Source organism: Abramis brama (genome assembly GCF_963993115.1).
Source record: "Abramis brama genome assembly, chromosome: 14".
NCBI lineage: Eukaryota > Metazoa > Chordata > Actinopteri > Cypriniformes > Leuciscidae > Abramis > Abramis brama.
Window position 1 is genome coordinate 27,420,980 of NC_139976.1, and position 20,004 is coordinate 27,440,983.

At 37.1% G+C, this 20,004-nt stretch overlaps 1 protein-coding gene across 2 annotated transcripts in view; it reads right to left on the reverse strand.

Annotated features, from left to right (window-relative positions):
• Positions 1 to 17,755, reverse strand: part of oplah (5-oxoprolinase, ATP-hydrolysing) — a 49,883-nt gene extending 32,128 nt beyond the window's left edge. For both annotated transcript variants that reach the window (XM_084135498.1, XM_084135497.1), the window contains exons 1-8: positions 17,609 to 17,755; positions 13,601 to 13,784; positions 13,258 to 13,449; positions 9,535 to 9,649; positions 8,863 to 8,986; positions 7,132 to 7,327; positions 6,262 to 6,427; positions 207 to 345 (exon numbers count right to left, since the gene is read on the reverse strand). In XM_084135498.1, coding sequence (XP_083991624.1) covers positions 207 to 345; positions 6,262 to 6,427; positions 7,132 to 7,327; positions 8,863 to 8,986; positions 9,535 to 9,649; positions 13,258 to 13,449; positions 13,601 to 13,771 — 1,103 coding nt within the window. In that variant the 5' untranslated portion in view covers positions 13,772 to 13,784; positions 17,609 to 17,755. The remainder of the gene's footprint in view (positions 1 to 206; positions 346 to 6,261; positions 6,428 to 7,131; positions 7,328 to 8,862; positions 8,987 to 9,534; positions 9,650 to 13,257; positions 13,450 to 13,600; positions 13,785 to 17,608) is intronic.
• Between the last annotated feature and the right edge of the window lie 2,249 nt (positions 17,756 to 20,004).

Consider the following 20,004-nt stretch of genomic DNA (forward strand, 5'->3'; position numbering starts at 1 on the left):
CATGAACAACCCCATGTCAACCACTGGTTCTTACTTATCCGTCTTATGAAAAATCACAATGAGAACAACTGAACTAACCAATCTAAATCTAAAAGAATGCTTTACAATGTGTACAAATAATTATTTTAAAAAGCATTACAATATCAGAGCACAGACTCAACAAATCAATAATTACATTTTCTATATTAATATTGTATGTTTGTTACCGAAAGAACAGTCGAGAGCCTCCACCTGCTGCTACAGTGCTGATGTCAAGCTGTGGTGCCTGCAGGGTGATGCCAGCGACAGTTGCTTCAAACACATGTTCATACTGTCCAGCGTATCGGCTCACATCTGTAGATGTGCCTGTACAAATAAATCTATCATCAGTAATGTCAAAGTGCTCAAATGTTTCTTTCTGAAATCAGCTCAACCAGTTTAAACCTCCTTCACTGCATGCTAAGCATGAGCAAATAAATACATAAAGTATAAGATTTGAGAGCTGTGTGTCAGGGTTATACTTCGGTTTTGCTTAGTTTCAGTATTTTGGTTCAGTCCTCCCTGTTTGCCTGTGTTCCTGCTCATTAGTTTCCCTGACTGTTAATTAATCCGACACCTGTTTCAGTTTAATTCAAAATTACTTCCTGTAATTGAAACCCTTAGGCTATGTTTACGCGACAACAATATGCTTAAAACGGAGAAGTTTTTCCTTTTAGTTTTCCACGTACAGACGACATCATTGTCAAAACGATCCCCACTCACTCGGATCCGCGAAAACTACTAAACACCCTGTATTCCGCTGCTAGGCCATTAGATGGCAATGAAACACTATAGACTAAACAAGTAATACGCATGTGCATGACGTCATCGCCTTTAGAGATTCGCGTTTATGTTGTTTACATGGAGACCGTTTTCAAAAACTTGCACTTTGAAACTCGTTTTCAAAAGTTTGCGTTTTCAGGCACCCAAAACGCTGTTGACGTGTAAACGAAAGGCCAAATCGCATAAAAAGTTTACGTTTTTAGTTGAAAATGGTGTCGTGTAAACAGCCCCTTAGTTTCTTCAGTTCGGTTTTCTGTATTGTTTATGCGAGTGTGTATTTTACTCTTTTCTCCTGCGTGTTCTTCTTATTCATTAAAAAGACTTTTGATGATCCTCGACTCATGCATGTGTGACTACACATGACAGAATACTGGACCTTAGAAGGAGTAATTTTTGCGCCATTTTCTTTTCTCCCCTTTTTGTTTTCATTTTCACTATGGACCTTACCATTACCCAACTGCTCTGCCTGGAGCAAAAGTGCCGCTCACTGGAGGACCACACCCGGGACTTTTTAGAACTGGTGTGCCTCACTCACTGTCCGGTCCAAGGTACGCCTTCCAGTGAGCAGTCCCAGAAATGATTTCGCCACATTTGTGGAGGGGGTGCTGGTAAATAACGGATCAGCATTTTGAGTCTGCTGCTATGCACAAGCCCGAGTCTGAAAGGAGGACTGAGCCAATCATTGCCGTGGGAATTGTATTGGAGTACAAGGGAATGTAGGAAGTCTCCGCCCACACTCCCAAAGCTGAGGAGTTCCCACCCAGCCTCCCTCTCCCGCCTCCTCTTCCAAAGACAGACAGTTCTCCAGCCCTTCCTCTGCTGGTTCCCTTCAGCCCCTCAACTTCTCCTCTAATTCTACTCTGTATGGATCTGACTCGGGTCTTCTGGTCTCCAGCTCCGCTCAGTCAAGAGATGTGGCCCCACCTCCAACCACTGTTCCTGTCACTCCACCTCGGCCTGTCGCCCTGACTCCTCTGCTTTGGCTCCTCCCTCCCTCTGCTCCACCTGGGACCATCGAACTCCACTGGGTTCTCTCGACCCTCCGGCTCCACCTCGTTTAGAGGTCACCTTGCATGCGCCACAGACATGCGAGCAGTCCGCTGCACTCTGTCTCTTCACCCCTCCCAGCTCTGGTCTTGGTCCTCAGTCGCCCCAGCTCCACCTCCACCTCGGGGGGTTGTCGCTACGGCTCCATCGCAGCCTCCGGAGCCTGCGGTGTCATTTTGGTACATCTGCTCTCCGTCTGCGCTCTGGGCTCCCTGTCCATCGGCTCCATCTCCATTCGTCGTGCCCATGTCTTTGTCGAGGAGATCTCCACCATGGCTGCACCTTTCCTCGACTCCGCCATGGGGCTTCGTCCTGGCTGGACTCTGGGTTTCCATCTGGGTCCTCTGCTCCTGGCTCCTCCCACCCTTCACCTCCCCAATGGACTGTTTTGCCAGCCCTTCTTTGGTTACACCCCTCTCCACCTCCACATCCTCGACCAGAGCCCCCTCCCTCCTCAGATTGACTCTTTACGGCATGAGGACGTGCCTTCTGGGAAGGGGAGCTACTGTCAGGGTTATGCTTCTGTTTGTTTAGTGTCAGTGTTTTGGTTCAGTCCTCCCTGTTTGCCTCTGTTCCTGCTCATTAGTTTTTATTAAAAAGACTTTTGTTGATCCTTGACTCGTGCATTTGTGTGACAACGCGTAACACTGTGTCAGAAGGCAAGATTTTCATTGAATAACCTACTAATTTAAATTTCAGTCAGTTCCTCACATAAGGCATCATATGAATGCAGAAGACTAGGACTAGAGTGCACAAGTTACATTACTGTTATGATACTTTTATGGTATGGTATGATTTTGTCCTATTAGAATCTTAACCTGGTCACTGTGATTTCATTGTATGTTATAAAGTAGTGTGAAAATTAGACTAGCCACAATATCATAATGTTCACATAAATGTAATTGTTATATATTTTTAACTTTTTTAACCTAATTTAAAAATAAACTGCAATCCGATTAAATTGTGCACTGTTCATCAAACCTCAACCAACACAAAGAATTCACTCTTTGTTCGGGAATCAAGCATTCAGTCATTCCGAAAATGGTCTTGGTAGTGCTGGGCGGTATACCGGTTCATACCAAATACTGGTTTTTATTTTTGTTATGATATGAATTTTTATTATACCGCAAAACAATTGTTGCTTAAACAACGTTCGGAACATGGCGCGACACTGTTTGAGTGGGTCGCTTTTCACTGTTGGACTGTGGTGAGGGCACAGCTGTGTGTTATTAAGTGTGGCGGTAAAGATGGATAGTTTAAACTATAATTGATAGCCGTCAAATTATATTACAGTGTTCCCATACATTGGTTCCCAACATCAACACTGCCCGCCACAAATAGATTTTCCAAAATGCTATGACATAGTTGAGCACTGCACATTTCAAAGTCAAAATGCGGCGCAGGTGTTTTTATATTAATGTATCTTTGAAGGGAACTGACTGTCTTTAGAAAAGTTTCTCTGTTATTTTCATTTAATCTTTCTTTATCTTTCCTGATAAAGCAGCGTTTATGAGCGGAGCACAGCGCTGCTTTGTGTACAGCAGTTACCTGGGAAACTGGTATTTCTGCCACTCCTAAAGAAAAATAAAGAATAATAATGTCATATACCATGAAACTGGTATAATGATACCGTGATATACATTTTTGGTCATACCGCCAAGCACTAGGTCTTTGGTTCTAAATGTGGTTATATTAATACCTCCACTGTGTTTGATCCACTGTAAATAATATTTTGCACACTAGGATGTATGTTGTGTAACCAGATTATGACTCACTGACTTTTATGCTGCCCCTCTGAACCCAGACAGTTGTTTCTGTCAAAAAATAAAAGGTAACATGCGATGCTGGCTATGTAATTCTGATATGTCAGTAAAGATCATCTGGCTGTCAATGCTTAATTTAGGTTCATTATAATAGGTCGCAATTTCTTCTTTAGGCAACTATATATTATTTACCACTATTCTGTTCATTAGGGTATTTATATAGGAACTGTTATTATTAATTAGGGATGGCAATCATCACATAAAATTCAGGATTGTCCCTATTTATAGATGAAATGATACATCCTGTATTGAATCACATGCAGTGTTTCCCCTACCATTATATAAGGGGGGCGCCCCGCCCTCCTAACGGCTCCCCCCGCCCCCCTTGAAGGTCAAGTAAATTTGATTTGATTTTCTTTATAGCGCCAGATTATTTTTTTTTATTTTATTACAAAAACTAAATAGCCCTTAATATGTTATTTATCTTATTTCCACGATGGCATGTCTTTTCTGTCTGTGTTTGCGCGTTTACGATTATCCAAATGAGTGCGCAAGCGCGCACACTCACACACAAACAAACACTTGCGTCAAATACAGATGAGCACTAGCGGACAGAGAGCGCGCGGCGGGAAATATGTCGCTGAACTGAAGATGGCAACACTCACTCTACTGCGAGTAGCAGCCGGAGTAGCTCTCCTAACGCCCGTTTCACAAATATTTCGTTTGCAGTGTGTATGCGGTGAGTATTGTTTTCCGTACCCATGTTTACAGAGCTTTCACACTGCACGTGGATGCAGTCCGTGTCGATGATCGATCCGTTCCAGTTGCGGTGCGTATACAGCAGTGCAGCGATCGTTTCCGCACCGAGTCTATTTTTGCCGTTTATATACTGTCTATGATTTTTGCTGTTCTGCAAACGCTGAATTAAAGTGACAGCGCATGTTTCGTGGTCAAAATGAACACAGATTGACCTGAAAATGTAGTCATTTCACCATAAGTGCGATTAATTAAATAAAATGTATGTATTTATACCATAAATGTATTTAATTAAATGCTACTTTTTTCATTTTAAGACCGGGGTAAAGCAAGGAAAACTACAATTTACCTCAACAAGGCGACATAATGACATTCGTGGAGGTGGAAAAACAAGTTCTTTGTGACATGCAAGATTTATTGTATTAAAATTGAAATGCAAAATATTTTAATATAAATACATGGTTAAATATTTTACCACTTGCTTGAGCAACTTAATATATAATTATATAGAAGTAATGCATTGAATAATACATTGTTTAAAGTGTGTTTAAACGTGAACGCGCGTTCACAGCAGTGCTGCGCCTGACAGGATTATTCTCTCCAATGCATCATAGAAATAAAAACTTCTCCCATTTAAAATTTGTTTGTCATATAAATGTATTAACTAACATTAACGAACAATGAATGAGCAATATATTTGTTAGTATTTATAAATCTTTTTTTAGTTGTTAGTTAAAAAATAAAACTATTTAAGCTCTGGTCCATTAATATTAACAAATACTTCTATAAATTTAACAAACGTTATTTGCAAAAGTCAATTTTAAAAAGATTTAAATATGTTTATTTTATTTTTTTAAAGAGATATCTTATGTCAACATTTTTTTTAAAAAATTTGTGTTTTATGTTAACTTTTACAAAGCATTACCCTCCCAGACAACCAATTAATGTGATTGATAGATAGATAGATAGATAGTGTCTGTGTCAATTTTCCTCAACCAACCAACCAACCAACCAACCCCCCCCCCCCGCCACCCCCCCCACCCCAAACCTGTAAACCTAGGGGAAACACTGACATGACATATGATTTGTCCCATATTTTTCCTATACCCTATTTATTAAACAATGTCTTTGCTATTTCTTGTGAAATTGATTTGGTTTTATTTGATATTATATCATTTTCCCTTCTGCAGAGAAGAAAAAATTCACTTGGCAGTGATAAGTGTGACTTGTGTTTTGTCTTTTTTTCTCTCTCTCTGTCTGTCTCTCTCTCTCTTTACTTTAATTTTTAGCAGGTTGACGCAGGTATTTAATTGGCTCATTCATTTGTCAATCTTGGAGATGCATACTGACGACAACACGTGTCTCCACCAATGAGGGCGGGTTATGTGAGTATAACAGAGAACGCTTGCGTGGGAAGTGGAATGATTTTCTTTGTTTGATTCATGCCTGTGCACCTGTTGTTAATGTTTGCCCAGAATCATCTTGACTATATATAATGTTTATGGTAAAGTCTGTGTTCTTTGATCCCTTAGTGTATGACGGCTCATTCGTTCCTTTTTTTTGGTGTTAATTCACAGTTTGTTTGTTTTGTTATTAAACGGGGAAAAGAAAAAGGACAGGTAAGATATCACGTGATATACATGTGGGACACAATTGAATGAGGTTTCAATTGTGTTAGAACACTAGGTTTGTGACATGTGCCACCCCTTGTATTGTTTTTTTTGTTTTTTGTAGTGAGAGTAGTTCATTTAGGGCATTTCGACGCTGAAGATTTTCTTCTGATTTGGGTTTCTTGTGAATCACCTGTATCGTAGTGAACATCTCCTTTTGTGTTTCATAGAAAAAAGTCAGTCATAGGAGTTTTAAACAACATGAGTTAATGATGATCTCTTACCTCCCATGTCGAAACCAATGACGGGCTTTTTTTCCGTAAACCCATAACATGTGACAGCATAGCCCACAACTCCTCCAGCAGGACCAGAGAGAACAGCCCGAGAGCCACAGAACTGCTCCATTGGTGTCAGCCCACCATCTGACTGCATGAACAGCACATCCACACCCTGAGAGAGAGAGAGAAATGGGGTATTAAATTAAAGGTGCAGGAAGCGATTTCTGAGAAACACTGTTGAAAGTGGTTCGGACCAAGCACCACAACACACTTGTAGCCAATCAGCAGTAAGGGGCGTATACACTCATGATGGGGGAGGAGAGAAAGTAAGCAAGAGGGAGATTTGTGGAAAAACTGCAGAAAGAGAGATGGCTGAGAGACATTACAAAAGAGAAAAGGTCAGAGAAATATAACAGAAAAAAGAAGGTTTATGATCAGGCAAGAGCTTTAGAAAACATTAGAAAAGCTTTCCAGCATTGGAGAAACCTAAGCAGGAAGGCATGAAAAATGGACGCTGAGGTTGTCTTGTTTCTGCTCCATACGTGAGTTACATCAGTTTTGCTATGTTTCACAGAACCAAGATACACTGTTGTTGTAATGTTAGCTACAGTAACAGGACAGTTTTGAGTGTTATTGTTTGTCTGGAGCTGGTGTGCTGCTGGCGACTCTAGCTTGTATATAATTGTGTGCACAGTACAGTATGTTAATTTTTTGTTCCTGATATTCATTCGTCATCCATGCCTCTTCCATTGCATGTTTGTGCATTTTGGGGATGGAGCAATGAAGGGAGGGGTGTGTTTGTTAGGCTTGATTTCAAGTATCGACAGTTTTCAACAATGTTTCTGAGAAATTGCTTGCTGCAACACACGCACATACCTTCAAGCCTCCTTTAAAGCCTGCAGTGAATTCAGTGAGGTAAAGGTGTATTTTTGGTGTGAGGTAGGCGTCAGCACAAACAGTGTACCCACGAGGCACTGCTCGCACCATAGGCATAACCTCACTGGAAAGAGACACCTGAGTGAAACCAAGACGCTTCGCCAAAGACCCCACAGCCTTCTCATGAGCCGCCCATCTGATACACATAATGAGAAATGAGAAATATGATTTCAATCAATATAATCAGATGTCTCTGTGTGTTTTAATTATTTCAGTGTTTGATATAATGGCACATTGGGCATTAGGAAATTTCATCTCCACACCAACTACTTCAACTAACCTGGTGTTCCACAGGGCTCAGTGCACAGGCCACTTTCACTCCCTCTTTATACCAAGTCATGAGTATTTGTGAGCCATTCTTACACAGATAATAATCAAATAACTCTCTCTTGTCCACCTTTTGGCTCTCAGGTATCCTCTCATGACACTGCATTGCAAGATCCTGCACCTTGCAGTGTTTATGTTGATGCAGTATGCAGATGAATCAGCATACTGGTTAGACTAGTAGACCAACAGGCCTGTTTGCAGGTAAATTTAAAAAAAAATTTTTTTTAAATGTTTTACCACTTTCACTGTCCCACTCCTCAGTATAATCTCAGGTAGTGTAATAAATGTTTTATTACACTACCTGAGATTAGAATGAGGGGTGAGACAGTGAAAGTGGTAAAACATTTTAAATACTTAGGTGTGATTATTGACAATAATTTGCAGAAATTGTAGTAACAGTAAATTATAATATTAAGCAATTTAAATTGATTATAAAATTAAATAAGCAATGAAGCATGCAAAGTTATGTATGTACTCCATGATACTGTCACATTTTCCTATTGTATTACAACAGGCAAGCTGTACTATTATGAATCTTTTGCATAGTCTCTAAAAAACAAACACAAGAAAAAAAATCGTATCACCACACCAATGTAAAATTACTTTATACAATTTTCAAAAGTTGAAAGATTATATTTTAATTATGGCAAATGTAACGTTGATATATTAGATATTACATTGTCTTGCTCCATCACCTCTTAAACAACTCATAACACGTTATACTACTGCTACTATCTTAACATCATCTTCAAGAGGTGATTGCTACACTAAATTTAGATTAAAAAAGGTGGTAGATTAAAATCCATACCGTACAATATTGGAATTCCTTGTTGAGTACTATTAGAGAGTGCAATACTCTAAAAATGCTTAAATTAAAATCACACAACAATTTAAGCTAATATTGTTACAGTATACTGTGAATTGTCTCTGACAAAAAAAATAGATAATTACAAACAATAAATAAAATAAAATAAAAATAAATTCTTTGAGAGACTGGTAATGGGCATTATCTGTGATAGTACATTGATCTCTTATAAATGTCAATTGATCAAGGAAAATTTGATTTCTTAATTCATGACCCCTTCAATACTAAAGTCCTCCAATTTAATTTGCAATATAATAGATAAATGAAATGCATAATGGCACTAGTTCCGTTTGTATGAAACAAGACAGTAGTGCCGTTTTGTGTTAATCAGGTGAGCGGTTCTGATATACAGCACTGCTATGGATTACAGTCATTATTAAGAAATATCAGATCACAGAATGCTGCAATTGACCAAATAGAAAAAACATATTCCAGAGAGCCATGTAATAAATACAGAAGATATAATGATCTATACAAACGTGTAAGAATGCAGTAGCAGCACCGCCAGACTTCTGATGCCTTTGGATTGCACACGTCTCAAATCCTGCTCAACACGTTGAAGATCCAACTCACGCCACACCTCAAGACTTTCTCCAGTACTGCCTGAGAGAAACAGAGATTCCATGCTTAGATTTAATGCAGTTGACATTAGTGATACTTTTCTGAGATTGTATAAACCGACAAAACGAGTTTCATATGACATAAACATACAATGTTAGCTAAGGTTTCTTACACTCCAAATAGCTTTAATGGCCATTTTACACTCTCTCTGACCATATGAATTATACATGCCATTTCTGTTGCTATGCCTTTAGGATGTCTAGAGGTAATTTACCTCTGTAATAACCTTGACAATGGTTCTGAATCGGCATCATAGATATTAATGTTAATGAAATTCATTTTTGTGACAAGTTGGGGAATTTCAGACCAAATAGTTTTTGCAGCTCAGTTTCAATAATTGCCTTTCTGCACGGAGGATAATGTTTTGACCTCTAAAACTAACAATACATCGTTTGTGATCGAATTAATTTGATGTAGAATAGTCCTTATATACAAAGTCTTTTACCACAAAAGATCAAGAAAACCTTAATCCCTCATGATATGACCTGTTAAAATGAGGCATATGTAGTAGATGTTGACATGTTGTTCACCTGTTACTATTCGTTTGGGCTCGTTTCTGGGAAGCTGACAGGAATCTTGTCTGAGAATAACCCTCTCTTCCACTTCAATCACCTCCTCGTACAACACATCCGGCATACACACCTCCTAAAACAAAAACACACTTTGAAACACTCACACGCAACCCCTACAACAACAAAATGATCTTGATTATCTTGGAATTTCATCAAAGCATTGTTGGTTGTGAACAGTTTTTCAGTGGTGAACTATAACCTAATTTAGTATTATCATTCATTCTCTTCTGGGGTTTCATACAGCTGCATTTCCAGTGTGTACTTTGAGTTTCTCTGAAAAAAAGGAGGTGGGGGGAAACCGGAGAACCTGCAACATCATTACAACATCAATATTGACCAAAAACTCGTATGGTTCCAATATACTGTGTTTCCCAAATGGATACCCTTGTCCTGAGAACAGAGTTTAAACTTTCTGTTAAGATTTAACTTCATTATATAGTTGACCCTTGCCAGACTATAAATCAGTGTGGTTTCATCATGTTCCCCTTTTAGCCAAGAGCTTTTACAAAAATATGATACTGGAATTTTACAATTCAGAATACACAAACATTATTCCAATTCAAGAATTTTACTCTACTATAGAAAACAAACAGTTGTAACATTTGACTCAAAACTATTTTTAAAATACTTTTTGGGACAAGAAGTCTTTTTTGATAAAAAAAGAAAGAAGTGTTCTTGTGAGATGGACAGTTTGAAGGACAACATACTCTATTGGCCAAGAACTCATGTCGGCATTTGCATAGTTGTGTAACCTATGTTTCTGGACTCAGCGATTCAAACCACTAGTAACATCAGGTCTGTTTCTCCATCTCCAACTCACTTTTTATCATCCCTCCCACTAATCTTTTATTCACTCTTGAGGTGGTGTGGCATAGTAGCGGCAAATGATTCAAAGATGCAAGGGGTGACCCCTGAGCCCCTGAGCAAAACTCTTAACCCTGGATAACTGTAAGGGGTCAGTCGCATATAAGTATGCTGTTAAATTATTATTACTCACCACTATTCAAATCTTTTAAGATTGTTCTCATTCACTTCTGTTTATTGAAGTCTCTTACTTTTTAAGCCTATGACTTTTTTTCCTGCCTGTAAATTCTGTCCATTGCACAAGCTAGTGGCATTCGAGTATGGTCTATGCAGGAGAATTTCCATGGTTGGACTGACTGAACAAATACTTAATGAGTTGGTGGCTGGATTCAGAGTATAGTAGCATACAACTCTTATTATTTCTGCCATATCATTTTAAATAATAGCAGAAATAGTATGAGTATTATGCCATTTCAAATTCAGAAAGTATTTGAGTGAGAATGAACTCTTAGAACCTGCTGACCAACAGCAACTGAAAATTCAGTTTGGCAAGTGAAACAATCTCTTAATCAAAAAAAAAAAGGAGGGGGGGATTAATGTGTAATATTACTGATGGTCAGTTGAAATGACATTCAAAAGTTTGGGGATCAGTAAACGTTTTTTATTTTATTTTAAAGAAATTAATACTTTTATCCATCAATGATGCATTAAATTGATCAAACGTCAAGGTAAAAACATTTATGTTACTGTTACAAAAGATTTCTTCTACAAATAAATGCTGTTCTTTTGAACTTTTTCATCAAAGAATACTAAAAAATATTATCAAGGTGTCTGCAAAAATATTAAGCAGCACACTGTTGACGCGAATGGCTGTAATGTGATGCGCATGACGAAGGAGTAGAAAACAAAAACAGTTTTTGTTTAATCCACAAACTAAAACTCAGGAGATCACAGGAGAATTTAACTAAGGTCTGGGACTAACCGATTTTCAAATCGTAAAGTCCCCCTGTAGTCTCAAGTCTAGTTTATTTATAGAGCCCTTTCCAATACAAAGTAGACCAAAGGGCTGTACAGTTAAAAGCAGTCTACAGATAATAGCAAATAATAATAAAACAGAACACAAGACAACAGTCAATAGTAACAAAAACAAACAAACAAACAAAAATATCAAAAAGCAGTGACGAAAAGACATAATATACACATAATAAAACAAAATACAACTGACAAAATTTCAAACATTAAAAAGCCATAGAAAACAAATGTGTTTTCATTCGAGATTTAAAAATATTATTTAGGGTGCAGATCTTATGTCAGGTGGAAGGTTATTCCACAGTCTTGGGTCGGCAACAGAAAAAGCCCAATCCCCTTTAGTTTTCAAGCGAGTTTTAGGAATTGCGAGAAGTAAACAATTAAGTGATCGTTGAGGTCTACATGAATTCATATGAATTAAATTAGCAATATATTCTGGGGCCAGGCCATGGACAGCTTTATAAACGTAGAGTAACACCTTATAAAGAATCCGATAAATAACCGGAAACCAGTGCAGCTTTGACAAAACTGGGGTATGCTCCCTTTTCCTAGTGTAGTCAATCATTTTATCCCTTAATACTCATCTTTGATCACCAAAATGACATATTTAAATGTTTTTTTCCTTGAAAAAAATTCTTCATGTTTTAAAATAGCTTGAATGTAACTCTATGAATATGCGGTTCTATGAATATGCAAATTAGCACCGCCTCCAATCTCTCGCAGCAGCTCAGAGATCCAGTCGTTGACGATCACACGTTGACCTGATTGGTTACAAGGTAGTTTGTGACGTCAGAAACACCAGCGATTTCAAACGGGTTTTTGGTTCACTGCAGTTTTAAGGAGAAAGTACTCAGCAATGGTGTTGACTTATGAATTTGTACATGGTTTGTCTTAAAGGTGCTGTCTGTAAGAATGAGTGGTCGAAATAGGTACTGCAGTCCAAATTCAAAATTTCAGAGATCGTTGTTTTTCTCAATACTCCACTTTCGGGGCATCTTTGTGGCTGCCACATTTCAGCTATAGAAGAGCGCAACATCCGGTTGGTGAAGCTTGCACGCTCTCATTGGCTAGCGCGGGTATCACTTCAGAGGCTTACGATTTGGGATTGTGCGGGCTCCGACACAATCGGGAGCAGTACAATAATCATAATGACACCACACATTTGAGGATTTTTTGGACAACAAGTCAGTTGCGAGAAGCCTTGAATCGGGCCACATCCACCAGATCATTGGGGGTTGCATATAGGGCTTAAAATCTTCAAGTGTGTGGCCAGCCTAAGACGATGCCGGATAAAGGAACAGAAAGAAACTCAGGGCTTGAATACACGGGGAAAGTAATCAAACTGAACAGTAACAGGTGTGAGGGACTAATTAACAATCAAGGAAACTAACTAGGAACTCAGGCAGATAAAACAGGAACAGAACACATATATACGAAACCAAAACTGAACATACATGTTTCAACTGTTTTCAACATTAATTATAATAAGAAATGTTTCTTGAGCACCAAATCAGCATATTAGAATGATTTCTGAAGGATCATGTGACACTGAAGGCTGGAGTAATAGCTGCTGATAATTCAGCTTTGCCATCAGAGGAATACAAACTTTTAAATAGTAGTGTATGGCCCAGAAACAGAACCGTCATGCTTGAAAAGCATTTCTCGAGTATCTTGTGTGCACATGCCCATTGTAATAAAGTATCATGATGTAAAGTTTGTGAACTGTTGTGAGTTTGAATGAATCTGTTGAGTGAATGATTCATCATTCAAAGGTTCAGCTCTTATAAAGACCCCTTTTTAGTCAACACCAAGTCTCTGGGATGAATTTACATCATAATTTTTACTCACCAGATCAAACAGGTCAGGTCGCGCTTGCGTGCCGATATGTAGAAGGTCCCGAAATCCACGTGTCACCAGTAGTGCTGTTCTCTCACCCTGTCGCTCTAGTAAGGCATTAGTCGCCACTGTGGTGCCCATCCGAATCCAGCCAATCTGAGAAGTGTCCAAGGGCTGATCTCGGGCAAAGCTCTGCCCCGTTTCCTGTTCAATACACGAACCCAACAGACAAAGTGGACTTTTATGCGATACTTCAGTGATGTGCAGACTTCTGTTCTCTATCCTCCCCAGATCTAATCCATAACCAAAAAAACAAAAAAAACTACATCCAAATATGTTAAGGTTTTCTCCTCACCTCCTGCAGTACTCGCCGAATCCCCTCAGTAGGGGCGTCTCTGTAGTTCTGGGGGTCGTGTGACAGCAGTTTTAGGACTCTCTCTCTACCATCGGGCAAACGGGCGAACACATCCGTAAAGGTTCCTCCCCGATCAATCGCAAAATCAAACTTCCCTTTAGTTTCAGCCATGCTGGGACACAGACTGCAATGAACACAACATTTAAAAGTGACACACTGGCTGGATCTCAAAATTTAGTAAACTTACTTAAAGGGATAGTTAACCCCAAAATTAAAATTCTGCCTTCATTAATTTACTCACAATTGATTTCTTTCTTCAGTGAAACCCAAAAGAAGCTACTCTGTCTTTCATTCAGTGGACAAAGACGTTATTTAATTGATATCTTCTTTTGGTTTTCTTTCTTTCGTTTTTTTCAGGTACTCTGTTTTTCATTCAGTGGACAAAAACGTTATTTAATTGATAATATCTTCTCTGGTTTTCTTTCTTGCAAAACATACATTTCAACAAAAAACTACATTAGAAATCAAGAACAAGTAGCGGAATACAGAGGGGAAAAATACCATTTTGATTTTTTTAAATGATATTAGTAAACAAATCCAAAGCAAATACTTTATTGTTGGGTTTAAATTTAAGGTATCTTGCTTTGTGAATGTGGCATTTGCCCATCATACAAATGAATACTATGACATCATCTAGCTCCTTATTGCCAGAAACTAGTGATGGGCACTTTCAAAACACTGCTTCATGAAAACTTTACGAATCTTTTGTTTCGAATCAGTGGTTCGGGGTGTGTTTCAAACTGCCAAAGTCATGTGATTTCAGTAATCACTGAATGTCGATCATAGACATAATAAATACATAGACGCCCTATGTGCCGCTGGATCGTATGTCAACGGCACCGCCATATTGCGGAGGGCAACTTTCAAATTCCTCTCATAATGGGAATTGAGAAAAATGCCTGCTTCATGTGCTGCTTGGGGCTGTACAAATCGCCACACAATTGAAAACAGGTCACAGGGAATTACCTTTCACAAGCAAGACTGAACATTTGTTTCTGGTTGTATTTGGTCATTATATAATTTGTAATAGTAACATTAGTTGGCCACCGGAGTCAGTCAGACTAAAATAGCTAGCGATGTCGCTAGTTAATTTAGCTGTGAAAGTTGAGACATGAGTTGACATGATTTATATTATAGTTTTAGCTTATATAATATTTTATTTTATAAAGTAAATTTCCTGAAATCGAAATATTCATCTAATTTTCTTAAAACCGACTTTTATGACAAGTACTCGTTTCGGGTAGGCAGACTAGTCACTATTTCATTTACTATTTTTATTATTGTCTATATCATTCTGCAATTGATTTTACATTGTATTTGCTGTTATTATTATTATTGTTATTATAATATTATACCACTTGCGATTATCAATCTATTATAGTTATGCTGTTAAATTATTGTAGCTACTATTCACTAGTCACTATTTGACTTATTATTTTTTATTGTCTATATTATGTAATTGATATTTCATATTCTATTCCCATTATTATAGTATTATACATAAACTATATGCTATTATTAATATATTATTATTATATTATTGTACTTATGATATTATATAATTATACTATTCGTTACCATTTTATTTGCTGTATACTGTTTGTTTATTTTACTGTAAACTATACTATTACTTCTCACTTCTTACTCTTATATTTACTATTTGCATTGCACTGTAGTTGTACCATATCATCTGTATTACCATAAAGGATCCATCAGTTATCTTTGTTATTGCTAAAATTGGGTCAAAGACAGAAAATGCTTTTTCCACAATAAGAAAACTTTATTTCATTTAATGTGAAAATTAACAATGTATTTTCACAATTCTTATCCAAGAATAAAAAGCCAAATACATGACAAGCCTGAGCTTTGACAATTCCTTATTAAGAAAATATTTTATAAGTCTAACTATCGAGATTTTAAATAACTAGATATGGAACTTTTTGTACACCACGTACAAACCACTGAAATTGGTTGATAAATGTAAACGTTAGTTTTGTTTTTATCCAGAAAAACCGCAGCTCACCCGTTTACTTGCATTTGTTTACAGCGCAGTCTTGCCCTCAGCAATATGGCGGACGCGTTGACATATCGCAGCAACGTTCCAAAGCGGCCAATAGGGCGTCTATGTATTTATTATGTCTATGATGTCGATTACCTGAGTATGAAGTGTCTAAGTGTCTATTTCCTGATCTCTGAGGAGTTTTATACATTTGTAAACGTTTTAATGAGGTATTTGTATAATTAAAATGAATAATAGTATTTAATAGTCTCTGTTTAGCTGACCCATCCATAGAACAAACAAAACAAGCCCTGAAAATTGATAAAATAAGACATATTATTAGGGCTGCCCGCTAATATTCGACTAATCGTTAGTCGACTAGAAGAGGTTTGGTCGACCAAAATTTTATTAGTCAGAAGAAAAAAAAGTTGTTTTTTTTTTTGTGTCAAATAATTAAAACATACAAGGATGTGCTTTCTGCTGTCTCGTTCTCCCTGAACTTGTGCACGTCGCAAAAATTAACCGAAACTCAGGGTATACTTGCCTCACAGACATGAGAATTATATCTATAGAAAGCTTGAAATGTCTACTTTTAAATAAACCAAACAAATATTCTGAGAGAATGTAATCTGTAAAAAACTTGCATAGGCGCGTCCACTACAGCGGAGATGACGAGTCAGCATCGTTGACTTAATCTAGAAAAGTCTTTAATCGAGGGCAGCCCTACATATTACAGACACTTAATATTTAATGTTATTAAATGATCAGTTAATTGCATCTGATAGATTATACTTTCAATAAAACATTTGCAATGGGTTTGTAAAAGCCAAATTTTATGCATGTTTGGCATGAGTTTTTGTTGCATTTACACTGTTTTGACCAGCAGGCGTCACGAGCGTGTTTTTCCCATCACCAAGGCTGGATTAGTAACCCCCAGGCGCCCCTGGGCACTGAAGCTCATGAGCCCCCCTCCCCTACCTGACAACCACACCCTCCAAAGGAACACACACACACACACACACACACACACACACACACACAATTCTACGGCCCTCCAGCTGTACTAAGGCCCATCAGGTGTGGGATTTGACATGCCAAATCACTATTGGTCAAAAGCTGAATGACTAGTTCACAAGACACATGACAATGATAAAAAAATTTTTTTCCTGAAAAGTAGGGCTGCACGATTTGGGGAAAATGTCATATTGCGATTATTGAGGTCAATATTGCGATTGCGATATAATAAACAAATGGTTTCATGAGTCAAATTGCTTGGTTCTCAAGTAAAATGCACACACGAATTAGGCCTAGTGATAATGCTAAAATGTGTATTTCTCAACTCAAACTAGAAACAACAACTAAATGCACTGTGTTTTCAAATTAAAATAATACTTTTACAAAATTAAATATTGACATCTTTGCATTACTGCAAACTTGTTATTTGTCTAGTAAAAAAATAAATGTCATATTTACTGGGCCAGCCCAGTAAAAAACAACATTAATGACAGGAATATCACACGAAAAACACAAGAAATAAGGATGCTGACATGTTTGGTGTAAGAAGAACAGAAATAAAATAAGTGAGAGAAAGATTCTTCTTCCTCTTGGCAAAAAGAAGAGAAGAAATTAAATCATACAGGTTTGGAACAACATTTTTTGAACTATCATTTTAAATTAGAACGTGAATTGCAAATAATAAATGAACTTGATATGAATTCTATGATAAAAAGCTGTCTGAACACTGTGCCGTCTGCAGATGCTCAGCTGTTATAAATAGGTGCACATTAGACTAAAAGCTTAAAGGGCAGCAGAATCCTTTAAACCTTAACTAGGCTAAAGATCACTGACAATATAGAACACGTGTTGAATTGTTTCTGTCAGTAAATGCATTGCATACATGAACAATCAGGCAATTACAACATGAGCATGTTCTGCTGTAGGCTACTTACACTTGAAGCACTAGTGAAACAAGAAACGAACAGACGATTCCTCTCGTGTCGCACTGACTGTTTACAAATATGAAGCCACACTTTATCGCTTCGATATTGAGAGTTTCTGCTACACTGTCTCCGCCTTCTGAGATATATCACGTGACTGAGGCCAGGGGGCGGTGGATAGAATTGGCGCGTGATTGCTCAAGAAGAAAGGCGAATTCTTAGTTCATCATGTTGTCCCAAACCTGTATGACTATTTCATCTGCGGAAGATATTTATATTAATTTAACTTTAATTTTTGTGTGTATTTGCCCCCTTTTGTACTATGTATGCATATTAATGTCCTATGTTAAGGTATTGTATAGGCCTATTTAATGTCTGTGTTGAAGTAACTGTTTATTAGATGACCAATAAAAACCTGTTCTGATAGCTACACATTAAATTGACTAACCATTGCATTATTTAAACAACTTTAAAAGGATTGACACAGTTGCAGAAGGACTGATTAATTGACTAGGCCTATTTATTCGGAGATGTCTTTTGAATGTAGTCTATTTTTAATTAGGCTACTGATGCATTATTCATTATAACGACTAGCTATTTAACTAAATTAATTATATTTCCTTTATATTTCATTGAAAAGAAAATAACTCGTGTTATGTATAGCACATTTACTATTTGTTATAACACATTTAACCCATCAACAGGCAAATTAACAAAACAATATAAACTCTACCAAAAAAAAAAAAAGTGTCAGTAAAGATACTCAAAATTCAAATTTCAAAGTGCATATGTGTTTTCAGCAGAGACTTATTGTAGAGCCACAATACATTACAGTGTAGTGCTTTAAAAACATGTAAATTCGTAAATTAAAGTCATTACCGAATTTAAGAGGCAGCCAGTGAATTGATGATAGAAATAAAATGAATTTAAAAAAAAAAATCATGTAGTGGTGACCGGTGGTCAGCAGATGTTAGTGTACAGAGGGGTGTAATACTGGGGGGTCCCATACCAAGCAAATAGGCTACAGGGCCAGTATCACCGATATTGATACCGATACCAATAAAAGCATGCACTTGAACTTATACTTTCCAGTAGGGGAGACCAGCGTGCCATGAGGTGAATGCATCAGTAATATGCTAAGTCTGAATATTTTTTCATCACTAAAAGATTTTGTGATTTGTACTCTCAACTCGCCTAATTATTCATGTGTAGGGTTGCTGTATAGTAAAACCACTGTAAAGGGCTGCCAGTGACAGATGTGTACCACTAAAGGTAAAACTTTTGCACATATTTTTTTCCTGACAGATTTATTAACAACAATTACAGAACATAACACAATCCATTTTAACAATCAATTTAAAAAAAATGAATTGCACAAACTAGCTTAATTATAGTAAATGCACTTCTGTACACTACTGCTCAAAAGTTTGGGGTCAGTAAGATTTTTAATGTTTTTGAAATAATTCTCTTCTGCATATTTGATCAAAAATACAGTAAAAACAGTAATTTTGTGAAATAATATTACAATTTAAAATAGGCTACTACAACTCATTTTACCAGAAAGTTTGAGTTAGAAGAGTTTTTTTTATTATTATTATTATTATTTTTTATTGAATACAAAATTATACATACAACCAAGGCAAATGTATTCATTCTACAGTACGTAAAAAAAATCGAATGAAAGGCTCAACACAGTTTAACCAAAAAATTACTTAAAAAGGACAAGGAAAATAAATAAATACAAATTTGAAGTCATATCTTACATGAACTTAGGGGGAAAAAAAATAAATAAATAAATAAAATAAATTAAAATAAATTAAATTAAGGGGCAATATCACACCAAATCATATGAAATCAAAAGATCAAGCAGCTTCATCACACTCCCACCTCTCATTCCCTCAATGGCTCTAGAAAAACACTTTAAATCATCTTTGAACACAACAAGTAGTGGGAGGGATTTAAAAAATCTACATTTGTGAATGAAATATTTTGCCATTATTACAATGTTATTAACCAAATAAAAATGAACACAGCAGTCTTTGGGAATTCCAAATAAAATATGTTGTAAAGTAAAAGCAAAACCATCAACAACCACTTCCTTTTCTATCAACCAGTCCTGAACTGATATCCAGAAGACTTTGGAAAAGTTAGAGTTTATAAACGGAGTTTACCGGCGTGATGACGTTTAATCTCCTCGACAGCCTCTGTAGTCCCATTTAGCCACTTGTTAGCAACCGCCCTTTTCAAGACACGTTAACAGCTTAAATCACGAGTGCGGTGTATTTTATGTTGTAGAATAAAACGTGAAAAGGTGTCTTGAGCTTGTGTTCACCACAGACCTTATTTCAGCCATTTAACAAAAATCCAATTGACTTCGTGACGATGGAACAGGAAGTGCTAAAATGTTT